The 12,731-nt window shown below is 35.5% G+C and overlaps 1 protein-coding gene across 4 annotated transcripts in view; it reads right to left on the bottom strand.

The window, feature by feature from the left end:
* The window catches only part of LOC110445432, a 35,748-nt gene extending 29,890 nt beyond the window's left edge, over positions 1–5,858 (bottom strand). For 2 of the 4 annotated variants that reach the window (XM_021490064.1, XM_021490067.1), the window contains exons 1-3: positions 5,513–5,623; positions 936–1,067; positions 249–313 (exon numbers count right to left, since the gene is read on the bottom strand). In XM_021490064.1, the coding sequence (XP_021345739.1) occupies positions 249–313; positions 936–967 (97 nt within the window). In that variant the 5' untranslated portion in view covers positions 968–1,067; positions 5,513–5,623. The other 2 variants (XM_021490066.1, XM_021490065.1) reach the window with 2 other exon arrangements.
* Between the last annotated feature and the right edge of the window lie 6,873 nt (positions 5,859–12,731).

Raw genomic sequence — 12,731 nt, 5'->3', positions numbered from 1 at the left:
AGAACAGTAACAGATATTGAAAGTGTACCAATAAAATAAAAATACCATAATTTAGCGTAACACAATATGGATGGAACTAGCACAACAATATGACACAATAAATTGTGTACCTGACTTTGATTAGGAGGAAAAACAAATGTGTTGGATATCGAAGATAGTTATACACGGAAAAGGAGATTGATAGATAAATGTCTGGTATAAACAGATTTCTGGTTAAACAGGGTGTGGGTTAGGAAATAATCACTTACCATGTCTTACTGCCCCAGGGAAATTGTGGGAGCCAAGCTTTCTCCCACTCCCCTCTAACCTCCTCCTGCAATAGAAAATATACGTACTGTAAAATGTGATAAACATTAACGATACAGTTAACGTAAAAGATATAATGCTAAGGTATAATGTTACATCAAACATTAAATAATATTGTTATAAATATAATTATAGATTCTTTTCCCTCCCGACTCTCTTTTCAATATTCATGATGGTATGAAGACAAGTTTGTTTAAATATACATATTAAGTTTTACCAAGTAGCTCAGTAAACATTGAAAAAAATTCATTCATTCCCTATAACGAGGCACGGTAATCTAGTAGTAAGACACCCGGCTCCTGACCAAAGGGTTTGGGTTCGAGTCAAGGCACTGCACTGTGTTGTATCTTTGAGCAAAATACTTTACTCTGCTTGTTCTAGTCTACTCAGCTGTAAATGAGTATGTTGTTGGGCAGTGCTAGAATTGTTGAATGCTAGCTGTGAGCGACGGAATGGCAGCATCAGCTGTATGCTCCCCAGAGAGTTGTGAAAGATATTGGCTGAATGCAAAGGCCCTATTACCACGGATAATAATTTGTGAACCGCTTTGAGACGACCTACGAACTAGGTTGTGATGAAGCGGTATATAAGAACCTCAAATTAATATTATTATTATAACAAAATCTCACATGGCATCTGCATAGGTCTGCGGGTCAGCCATGTTGGTTGTTCGGGTTGTTATGGTCAGATTTTTACTCTAATCACATACTGGCCAGGTGTTCAACATCTTCATACTGGTCAATGGTCACCTCATCTTCAATCTACAATATAAATATTTCACCTATTAACGACTACAAATTAGTCAACCAATCCTCCAGACAACACAAAAAGAGGTTCAAACACACAAAATTTTATGGAAAGTGTACATGTACATGATTTAGGATAAGCATATATTTAGTACGATTCCTGTTGATTGCATTAATTTATCATTTTTTGTACAGGGCTCAAATTTTGGACATTTGCTATACATTTGAAAAAAAATAAAAATAAAAAAAAATCATACCAGTATTTGAGGAATATATAGTGTTATATGCATGTAAAGGTTATATAAATAAAAATACACTATTATCCAATACATGTATATGAAATCTTAATACAAATTCATTTATTAAATTTTTGTCAGATGTATTGAATTCTATCAGCTAAATGAAACTGATAATGGGAACACTGTGACAGATATCAAAAGTGATAATTACAAAATTGAATGGTTTTCCCATTGAATACCATATATATTAGTAACAGGAAAGAGAACAGTGTACTTCCACCAGGGATTGACCACCAGCTTTCCAGTCAGCTGGTCTACTGATGTAGCTAAAGGGAAATTCACAGCTAGCATAAAGCTAGAAGGCACCTGTAGATATCATATGTACAATAAAAACTGCAAAACTACTTCCTCCTTTTTAAATTCATACCCCCCTCAAATACCACAACAGCCTAGGTTCTAACTCCCTGTCACCACAGGAGGGCTGCTGACACCATTAATTGTAACAGAAAAGAGAGTAGGGGCTTCCACCGGGGATCAAACCTGTGACCCCAAGCTTCCAAATCCACTGCTTTACCGACTGAGCTACAGGAAAATTCCCTCTAGCACGAAGCTAGTTGGCAACCATAATCCTATTAATGTACAATTAAAATTTGCCACATTATATTAAACTCCTAAGAAATACCAGTATTATTGGGGTTTTTTTTAACCATACTCCTGCTTTTTAACTATACAATGCATATATGGGAAACCATTAAATGTCCCCAATATACTGCATATTTTGTTGTATTTGGAAGCAAATCAACACTAACAGTTCAAGCATGTAGATATCAATAATGATTTGAAGACGAATGAATGTATTCCTGTATAAAACAAGAGGCCCAGAGGGCCTGTATCGCTCACCTGGATATGTTTATGTACTTGATAGGAGGTAAAGATATAGCACTCTATAGTAGTTACTGTATGTACATATGAAATTTCTGAAAGATTCATCCAGTATTTCTGGAGATATAGCGAGCACAATCTTCAAATGACAAAATCCAAAATAGCGCCCTGGTGGCCTTCTTGTTTTAATGAATATACTTTAATAGTAACAGGCACTACTAGACAACTTGATGGAGACAAAATTGGGCTAAAACCCATAATCCCTATGGAAGAAGAAGGATTTTAAAAGCTTCACCTCTATTTCCCCTATTGGGCCCCGCTCCTCTGCATCAGGGGGGACCACACCCACCGTTTATACAAAATTGAGTGCTCTTGGCCTAAGGATGCTCCAGACCAGTTAAAATCCACTAAGCCGGCCGGGGTTTGATTCCCCGATCAGACGTGAATAGGTATGGGGTCACCTGCCCGACCACTTGGATTTTCTCCAGGTACTCCGGTTTCCTCCCACATTAAGACCCTCTGGCCGCTAACATTCGGGCCAACAAGAGTGATTGATAATATAAGTTGTAAAAACTTGTTTCATAATTGTTGTAATATAAATAAAGTTTATGTTATATATAAAAAAATAAGCCTAAATATTGTAGAGGGCCCATTTTCCTTTAGTATTTTATTTTTCATGTTCCTTGACGTGTTATTACAGAATATAGCCTTATCTTCTACCACATCTTAAAGTGGATAGGCAACATGTATGACACGACCACATGTTTCAATATTAAGTAAGAATTTCCAGCGACTCCAAGGTCTTAAACACACATTTTGATATGAATATGTGAATACATATGTAATAAGAAGAGAATAAGGCTAAAACAAAAATTATGTGTGTTATTCCGTCTTTGCGTATTGCAGAGTTATATAATTATCTTCTCTTGTGAGCATGTATTGATTGTTACGTTATTGGTTTGTTTGAGAAAAATTACACCGTTTTCTCAAAAATTGATGACGTTACTCTCACAACTAAGTGACGTAACAATGAATACCTGCTCCCAAGAGAAGATAACTCTGCAATATGCAAAGACGGAATAGGTCCGTAGGCATTTTTTTTTCTTGTTAATTTCTAATTTTTATTTTCTATGGATAAATATTATGCTTTTTATAATTTTACAATGTATTTCGAGACATTACAGCAGCTATTAAGCTGTCAAGAATGGGGTCAGACTCCTTAAACAGGTAAAAAATTAGTACATTATAATGAGTGACTCAGTGAATGTGCCTAGCTGAATAATAAACTAATTTTAGATACAAGTAGGTGAAAAAATGTTCTAGGCTCAGCAGGACAATCTAAGGTAGGTTTATCAGGAAAACCGAAACCCACATAATATTATTTTTTTTGCCTTATGTCCTTCCACTGGAGATCGACCCACTGCTTCTCAGAGCTTGCCACGATGCGAGTTAAAGGAGAAATCCCTCTGGCATGAAATATTAGAAGGCAACTGCAATCTTATATCATACTTGCCAACTCTCCCGATTTTGGACCCTAAAATTGAGCATTTTCAACCAGTGAATATGCTAAACTATTCCTAGTATTCTAACATCTAATGATTTCATCTGAAAGAACAGCTCTAAGATGCCATTTAAAAGTGTTGATTTTCCCCTTAATGATGTATATACACACATTTTATTTATGCTTTTAATTTTGAGCACGTGTAAAACAATCTCCCCGATGGAAATTTCAAAATGTTGGCAAGTATGTCATATTATATCACGGAATTTAGATATCTAATCTAATTCTGTGGTATTATCAGAATTTGCTTATCTGAACTGTAACAAAACCAGAGGGAGTCAGTAACTTGGTGGTACCAAATAGAAATTCCTCTCGATTGTAGTTGTGATTGGGATGGTATTCATGTGATTGACACTTTTAAAAGTGGGTGACTTTTTGGGTGACTTTTTCTGTGAACAGATCAAAGAATGTCCAAGTTTCACTAAACAGGGTGTTGGAAGGGCTACATTAAATGTAGATTTACAATGAATTATTCCCAGTACATATTTATATGTTAACATGTATGTCTGTCAATATCAGCAACACCCTATAGAGTCTGGTTGAGTCTGGCTGAACATACACATTACTAGTCTGCTAAAACTGACCATCATCGCAGGCTCAACAATTCTGATTGGTTGCCAGCTGTTTACCGATCAGAACTTTTGAGCCTGCAATTATGATCATTTTTAGCAGACTAACATTAATTACACACAGGTCCATGCCTATATTAGATATGTTTTAATGAAAAAGTATAAAGTCTGAAGTCTGATTTTGTCGATGTCCATTCCGGGGTACCCCAGGGGTCAGTTTTGGGACCCACTTTATTTCTTTACTTTATAAACAATATCCCTGTGGGTCTAAATGCTACAATCCGTTTATTTGCAGATGACACTATTGCATATCTAGTTATCAAGTCAAACAGTGATGCTGAAACACTTCAAAAAGATCTTGACAAACTAGCGCTCTGGGAAAATACATGGAAAATGATCTTCCACCAAAACAAATCCAATGTGTTGTCGGTGACTAAAAACAAAACTCTAATAGTCCATAATTATACTTTACATGGACACATACTGGAACATCTTAGTCAGGCCAAGTATCTGGGTGTAACACTATCATCTGACCTTAAATGGGATTCACATATAAATACTATCTGCCCAAAAGCAAATTCTACGCTAGGCTTTTTAAGACGAAATCTTAAAATTGGCTCAACATCAGCCAAAGTACAGGCATACAAATCATTAGTTCGACCATCACTTGAGTATGCCTGTACAGTATGGGACCCTCACACCCAAACAAATATTGACAAGTTGGAAATGGTCCAGCGAAGGGCAGCGCGCTATGTGCTCAATAAGCACAGGTACAACCATCGTACCTCCAGTGTGTCAGAAATGTTGGACCACCTAAAGCTGCGCCCTCTAGCAGATAGACGTAGAGATGCTCGTCTGACCATGCTTCATAACACTGTAAACCAGAAAGTCGCTATCGTAAAATCAGATAGATTAATCCCTACAGTTAGAAAATCCCGAACAAACCACCAGTTTTCGTATCAAATTCCCCACTCAAAAACCCAGACCAGAAAGGCATCATTCTTCCCTCGAACTATACCCGAGTGGAATAAACTCCCACCTGACATTACTTTATATTCTGCCAAACTTGGCTAAGTAGATGAACTAATATAGTCACCATATGATGACACACGTAGCATTAATGGCGGGAGCAAACCAATCTGATATAAAACGTTAGGTGTTAAAAGCATTTCCTATTACTGTTGACTGGAGTTAAGCTGTCGCTCCTACCTCTGTTTCGCATCCAAATGTCATCTCGTGGATTTATCATGTATGCTATGTAGTGTCAGGCGGAACGCTTATTACATAAGCCTGACGTCTCTTTCCCGGAAATCCAGAAATGTCCAGTATACAGTATCTGCCCATGTGCAGCATTTTTATTGTTTCATTTCGAAGAAATCCCTTAAAAATAGCCATAGCTTAAGTTTTACTTACCTTTTAAAAGTACATGCAATTAAACTTGACATCACATTTGGGGAACTTCGAGAAGGATTTACTATCTTATATAAGCAACCACGAACTGTCTAGTAGAAAACTCACGTGCCTATTACTGCAGGGTGTAACTGTTGGATGTTGGGGAAACCCATTCTATTTTTAGATGGTTTTAGATAGGGGACATAACTTGGTATTCTTGTCACGCTGAATCGAAGGAATAACACTAGAGAAATTCACAGTTAGTTTCTGTAACGAGGCGGATCCAAGGGGGTGTCTCCGATGCCCCCTGTCCTTGTACCTGTATGGTCAGTGGTTCGTAGTAGCCACAGGGCACATGTTTAACAGTTTTGACTAAAGATTTTTTTTTTCAAATACGTTATAATTGATAACCAAAATTATAGTAATATATTGATTTCTCATTTCACTGGGACATTTTACGAAGGAAAACCAAGAGCTTAATAAAAAAAAAAGCTTAAGAGAGACCCTTGAAAAGGGCCAAAAACTGGTATCTTACCTTAATTTTGTGCAACATGACATGGTCAGACCACATGCGTAGTAGAACAAACCGAAAATCTGGAATGGTGACAGTGCAGACACCCCCTAAAAAATTCTGGATCCGCCCCTGCTGTGTCTGTATAATAATGGAATAACCTCGATATCGAGTATATTTCCAGGGTTGGAGGAGTACGCATTGGATTTAATTTATTGGCAATAAATTAAAGTTTTAACGGTTTTTAAGTCAGTTGTTTTGACCAGATATTCTGGGAGGTTGTTCCAATCAGTGATGGTACGAGTTTGATTTCATATTGGATGTAAATGTAGGCTTCTTTCCTATTCCCTCACATTATTTACCTGTATTACAACGGTGTTTTCGCCTGTGGTTAACTGTTCTATTCAAGTCATTGTAGAAGAAAGCGCGTTATGTGGGGACGGAGTCAGATTGTAACTTAAACCGGGTCCGGGGTCAGTTTTCAACGTTGAAAATGGAACCAGGAAGCCTTGGATAAAGGAGCCTAACTCAAAATTATTTCTACATGTACATTTTGTACATACCAGTTGCAAATGGACCTCGCTGAAAAGTGAACAATATACGGATCATTGATATGTTCACGTGATTTAAAATATCCACTTAAATTTTACTTACAGACATGAGGTCATGTGACCTATTTCTCAAAATTTAACCTTTACTAAAAAAACTATTGAGTTTAAAAAAGTACCTAATATGGATGTTTGACATAATTAAAACACTGTGACTAAGTTTTCAATATTTCACCAAGACATCTACATTATAAAAAATATTATCTGGTACAGAAATTAACACTTAAAAGTTGGTTGACAATATTAGGTAACTGTGACCTAATTTTCAAAGTTTGACCTACATCATAAAAATGTTATCGGGTTCAGGAATTCACACCAAACCGTTGGAAGACAAAATTTGGTCACATTGGCTTTGTTTTACAGATTTGACCTACATAATCAGAAATGGTCATTGGGATCATAATTAACATTTAACCGTTGTTTCAGTGACAAACTTAGGTCACTGTAAGCTAGTTTTTACAATTTGACATACATTATAAAGAATTGTCAACGGTTCAGGAATTAACAATCTGTTAATACTGAGTAGACAAAACCAGGTCACAGTGACCTAATTTGGTGGAACAACATTTCTAAGTTCATTTCTGAACCCAAATGACAATTTTAAGTAATGCAGGTCAATTTTCAAAAGTAAGTTACAGTGACCTTATAGGGTAAAACAGAATTATATGCATATTTCTGAACCCCATAATAATTTCTGTTAATGAAGGTAAAACATTTAGAAGTTGGTCACAATGACCTGATTCGGTCAGACGATGGACTCCGAGGTATATGTACGACATTATATCACTCCGACCAAGGTGAGCTAATTTATATATATAATGTCACTAGGAATTTGATAAGGTTCTGTTTTCCAAGGTAAATTTCAACGGGCTACGCGTCCGAAAATTGGCCTCGTACGGGTTCCATTTTTGAACGGGAGATTCAATTTTTTAGGGCTCCCGGTTCCATTTTCCACGGGGGTTCATTTTCAATGTTACCGTCTAACCTAGTCCCCGACACCCCCGGGGTCGAACTTGTCCCTGTCCCCGCTAACGCTGCTCTCGTAAGTAAGTCGATAAGGAATATTGTTTCGTGTTCGAAGGTTCAGGGTCCGAATACCGATGTTTTTCAGTTCAAGATGTTTTATTAGTTGGTTCAAACGAAGGATTCAATATGATGAGGTATAACATATATAAGTCTATATAAGTCTTCTCCCATTCCGGTTACAGCAACTTATATATATACTTACACATGATGCATTCTTACACATACATAAACACTAATTACACACAGATACACCACCCACATAACCCTATGTACCTTTTCATATATATTGATATAAACCATTATAGATGATATGTATTATTTATCTAACCCTAACTGACAACCCTAATTAAATACACATGATATATACAGTACTTACACACGTACACAAGTCAACACAAACACACTGATACGCCTCTCGCACAACTGAAAATAGACATACACACATAATGACACATACCTATAATTGTCTGTGATATATACATACATGACTGCTGGCAATGCAACTAGCACAGATGTAAAGTAAATTAGTTATACACATATAATAGTTTGAAAGGTAAAGCTATAAATAGACCAATTTACAATTAAAATATTACATAGGTGTTCGTAGAGATAATAAGATGTACATAAATCATGATTAGGCCAACATAGGTATACAAAATATACTGAATATTCTAGCTATAATAACCATATTTGTTAGTACACGTACTAAAGCTAAATATTGATTCATTAACTAATGTTAATTGATTATCATTATTCACGGGAAAGTAAATTACTATTTTAGTTAAAAAAAAAAATGCTAAAATGTAGCCAATTCTATTAAATATTAAAAATAGATAATGACGGAGATAATTTTAGAGAGGACAAAAAGGAAGTAATGAAGAATATCCCGAGTTCGGAAGTGACTCCCTAGATGTTGCTATTTTTACTCTCCTAATAAAGAACTCTGTAGTTGACCTTTTTGTTCATCTCATTTTCATTATTTACTCGTAAATGAAGGAAATTCGCATATCCTCTTTTCTTCACGCCTATTTTTGTAATAGTTATCGGAAAACAATCTATTCAATGCGCTCTCACAATTTTAGGGACAAAACTGTTTAAAAATTTCCTCCTAATGCAATAATGTTGACTGTTGTATTTTCATGTGACATATCTCTTATAAAACATCGTGAACGTTAAAGGTGAAGTCTTGTCAGAGAAAAAGCTTTCTCTTACGCTGGACAGGGGTATCCTTCTGGGTGAGATTGGGGAATATCAACCATCGGAAAAAGAATCTTAAGTTGCTAAACAATCGGCAAAGCCTCGTGTTTGGCAACTTAAGAATATTCCCCCTCGGGTTGAGATTCCCCTTTCTCACCCACAAAAAACCTTTGGAAATTAAAGGATTTTACAAATAACTCAAGCTACAATGCATATCAATAGCCTGGTCGATACTGTTATATTTCGATCAGTCATATGTACAAGTTGTTAGAACTGATCTCCATAACTCTTATGGAGATAGGAGAGTAGAGGTAAAGGGATGGGACAACTGCCCCTCCCAAAACCGCGGGAAAACATGTCCGCCACCCCACCCTAAAGCCGCGGGAAAACACTGCCACCACAAAACCGCCGAGACACCACTAAATAAACTTGAAACATTTCAATAAAACACGAGACCGAAAACCATCGCCAATGTTTACCTAAGACGAAAAAACAATAAACCTAACACAAGCACATCGACCATCAAATACAATAAAAATTATCAATAATACCATTCGATCAAAACCCAAAACGTACGACAGCGTTTCAGGTGGCGATTTAAATGTGCGGGTTAGTGGATTATTAAATTTCCAGTTTATTTCTACCTAGGGAACAGTATTTATACTGTTCCCCCTTTTCAACCAAATGTAAGACTTTTTCCCGTCTTCATTGACATACACAGCACAATACCACCTGCTATGTTTGCTTATCCAACCCGGTCAGTCTTTTGTTTGATACACGCATTTGTATACACAATTGAAGTGTCTCAGATAAGGTGAAGGCGTTAGAGACTAAATATCTAGATTTTCATCCCTTCCCGTTTTTTTTCCAAAGGCCTATAAGGCCCTTTTTTCACCTCTTTAATTTGCTCAAAGATGTCTTATTGCATCACATGCGCAAAAAGTAAGGCAACAGTTTGATCGAAAGTGGATTTTGGGGTTACCAAAGGGGGTAGGGTAAATCACATATTATAATTTGCTGTTTTCAAAATGTGCAAAAACAACCAAAACAATACATTTTTTGTTTTGGTAAACATGCATAAATCAAACAGCTATATATAAAAGAATGAAAAATGACAGAAATTAAATCGTTACTAGATGATTGTTTTTATAAAACATAGGATTATGTTAGGGTGATGTTTTAGGTAATTTTCAAATGAAAATTGTTTTGTTTTCTCAATATTTCCCTTTCTTATATATATTTTGAGTTAAAATTTACAAGTTTACCCATTTGAGTACACTTACATAAAATACATATTCACACACACTTCCCTTTTGTTTTATATTGAGTTATAGCTTATGAGGTGCAGGACACTCTTTATATGCTATAAGATATCAATAGTTAATATTGTATGTTATATATACAAATGTATCATATAATATCTGCTCGACACCTGTGGATGAAGTGAGTTCCTGGTCCTGATTTTTTTTATTACTGATCAAAATTAACTTACAATTTTGTACTTACAAAAAATGGCATTGCCACCGTAACTACTGTAAAATGATTTATTTAATCAATGAAGTTTGATTTGCTGGTACTTTTAAGTCTCCTAGCCTCAAAGAAAGTGTCTGTTTTAATTGTTACCCATTTCATTGTTTTAACAAGACTGATTATACATAAAATGCATTCAGGGATAAGCATGCAACTTGGCATAGGTATGCGTTATATGATGATATTTAATTTGTGAAAGTTTCATACTTATCCCACAATGCATTATTACATAAAAAGATACATTTTCTTGTGTTTTGGAATACAAGAACTTAAGTGCAAATCAGGGTATAACAACATATTACAAATGCTAAAAAGTAATGTTGTCAAACACGGTATTGACATGACGGGAGAAAAATAATCATTCCCTACCTTGAGAGTGTGACAGAGAAGTCCAAAAGCCGAAGGGTAATTATTTTGTTGTCTAATTCTCTAATTATCTAATATATCAATGAAATTATATATATTATATAGTATAATTTATATAGCACGTTAGACATATTACATATTTTTATGAAATACAGGATGGAAATTACTCCTCTTATGAATGTTAAGTTGGCTTGATTGTTTCATTCACGTTAAATGAATGTTGTAAGGGAATGTTAGTTTCAATTTCCGCGTAGCACTACTTAACTTGGATGCCATTTTCTTCGGTATCATTTTCGCTATTAGAAAGTCTACTGTTAATTACCAAGGTGATTGTAGATTGATTTTACAAAATAATTGTAAATTTCCAATTATCACATTTGTTCATTTCCACATTGATAATCATAACGTGTGCCATGATATTGTGTATATTTTCAGTTGGCTGATATGGAAGACGGCTGAAAAGCCCAGACTACATAATAAAGCTACCCTATATTGTATGGAAATATAAAGAAAACTTTTCTATAAAAAAAACCTTTAATATTTGGAAATAACTCGAAGATATGCATCGTTACCTGTACACAAATGTGGACATATATGATTACAACAATTATCTGCAGTACAGCGGAAGTTTGATCTGTGTAAATAAACACAATTTGTTTCCTTTGTATTTAAAAACATCGTGATGTTCATTCATGACAGGACACGCCTTGATAAATGAAAAGGGAACTATGTACCCCTATCCTGTACTAACGACCCCTCACAATTATATAAACCAACCTCCAAACTACCAACCCTCCTCTATTCTATCTACCATCCTCTATACTACCTTCCATCATCTATACTCCCTAATATCCCTATGCTACCTACCATCCTCTTTACTACCTACCATTCTGTATACTCCCTTATATCCCCTATGCTACCTATTATCCTCTATACTACATACCATTTTTTTACTATCTTCCAACTAACTTCCATACTACATGCCATCCTCTATACCATCCTCTTTATTACCTATCATCCTCTATACTACATACCATCCTTTATACTACAAACCATCCTCTTTACTTCCTACCATCCTATGTATTTACTTCCATTCTCTATACTACATACCATCCTCTAAATTCCCTACCATCCTCAAACTTCCTACCATCCTCAACACTACATGCTATCATCTTTAATACATACAATCCTCTATATTCCCTACCATCCTCTATTTACTATCATTCTCTATACTACATACCACCCTGTATATTCCATACCATCCTCTATATTTACCATCATTCTCTATACTACATACCACCCTGTATATTCCCTACCATCCTCAACACTACATACTTTCATCTATATTCCTTACTATTCTCTATGCTACATACCATCCTCTATATTCCTTACTATTCTCTATACTACATACCATCCTCTATACTGCATACCATCCTCTATACTACATACCATCCTCTATACTGCATACCATCCTCTATACTACATACCATCCTCTATACTACATACCATCCTCTATACTACCTACCATCTCTTATACTACCTACTAACCTCCATACTATATTCATAAACAATTTGATAGTACCTTGCATTTTAGTGTTAATGCTTTTAAAATGGAAAATAGGTGTAGTAAGGGTTGGTCATGGTATGATGTTACAATTATGTAACAATTTTGTGCTTTGATAGAAATGAAAAAACCAACAACAATCGCTACGTGTATTTTTAGCATAATCAATAAGACCATTTACACATTCAAAACAATGCTCTGAAAATTGACACCCAAGAACCAGTTTCCTGTTTA

Source organism: Mizuhopecten yessoensis, unplaced genomic scaffold (assembly GCF_002113885.1).
Source record: "Mizuhopecten yessoensis strain PY_sf001 unplaced genomic scaffold, ASM211388v2 scaffold2303, whole genome shotgun sequence".
In the NCBI taxonomy this organism is placed as follows: domain Eukaryota; kingdom Metazoa; phylum Mollusca; class Bivalvia; order Pectinida; family Pectinidae; genus Mizuhopecten; species Mizuhopecten yessoensis.
This window is presented reverse-complemented; position numbering and strand designations above follow the sequence as displayed.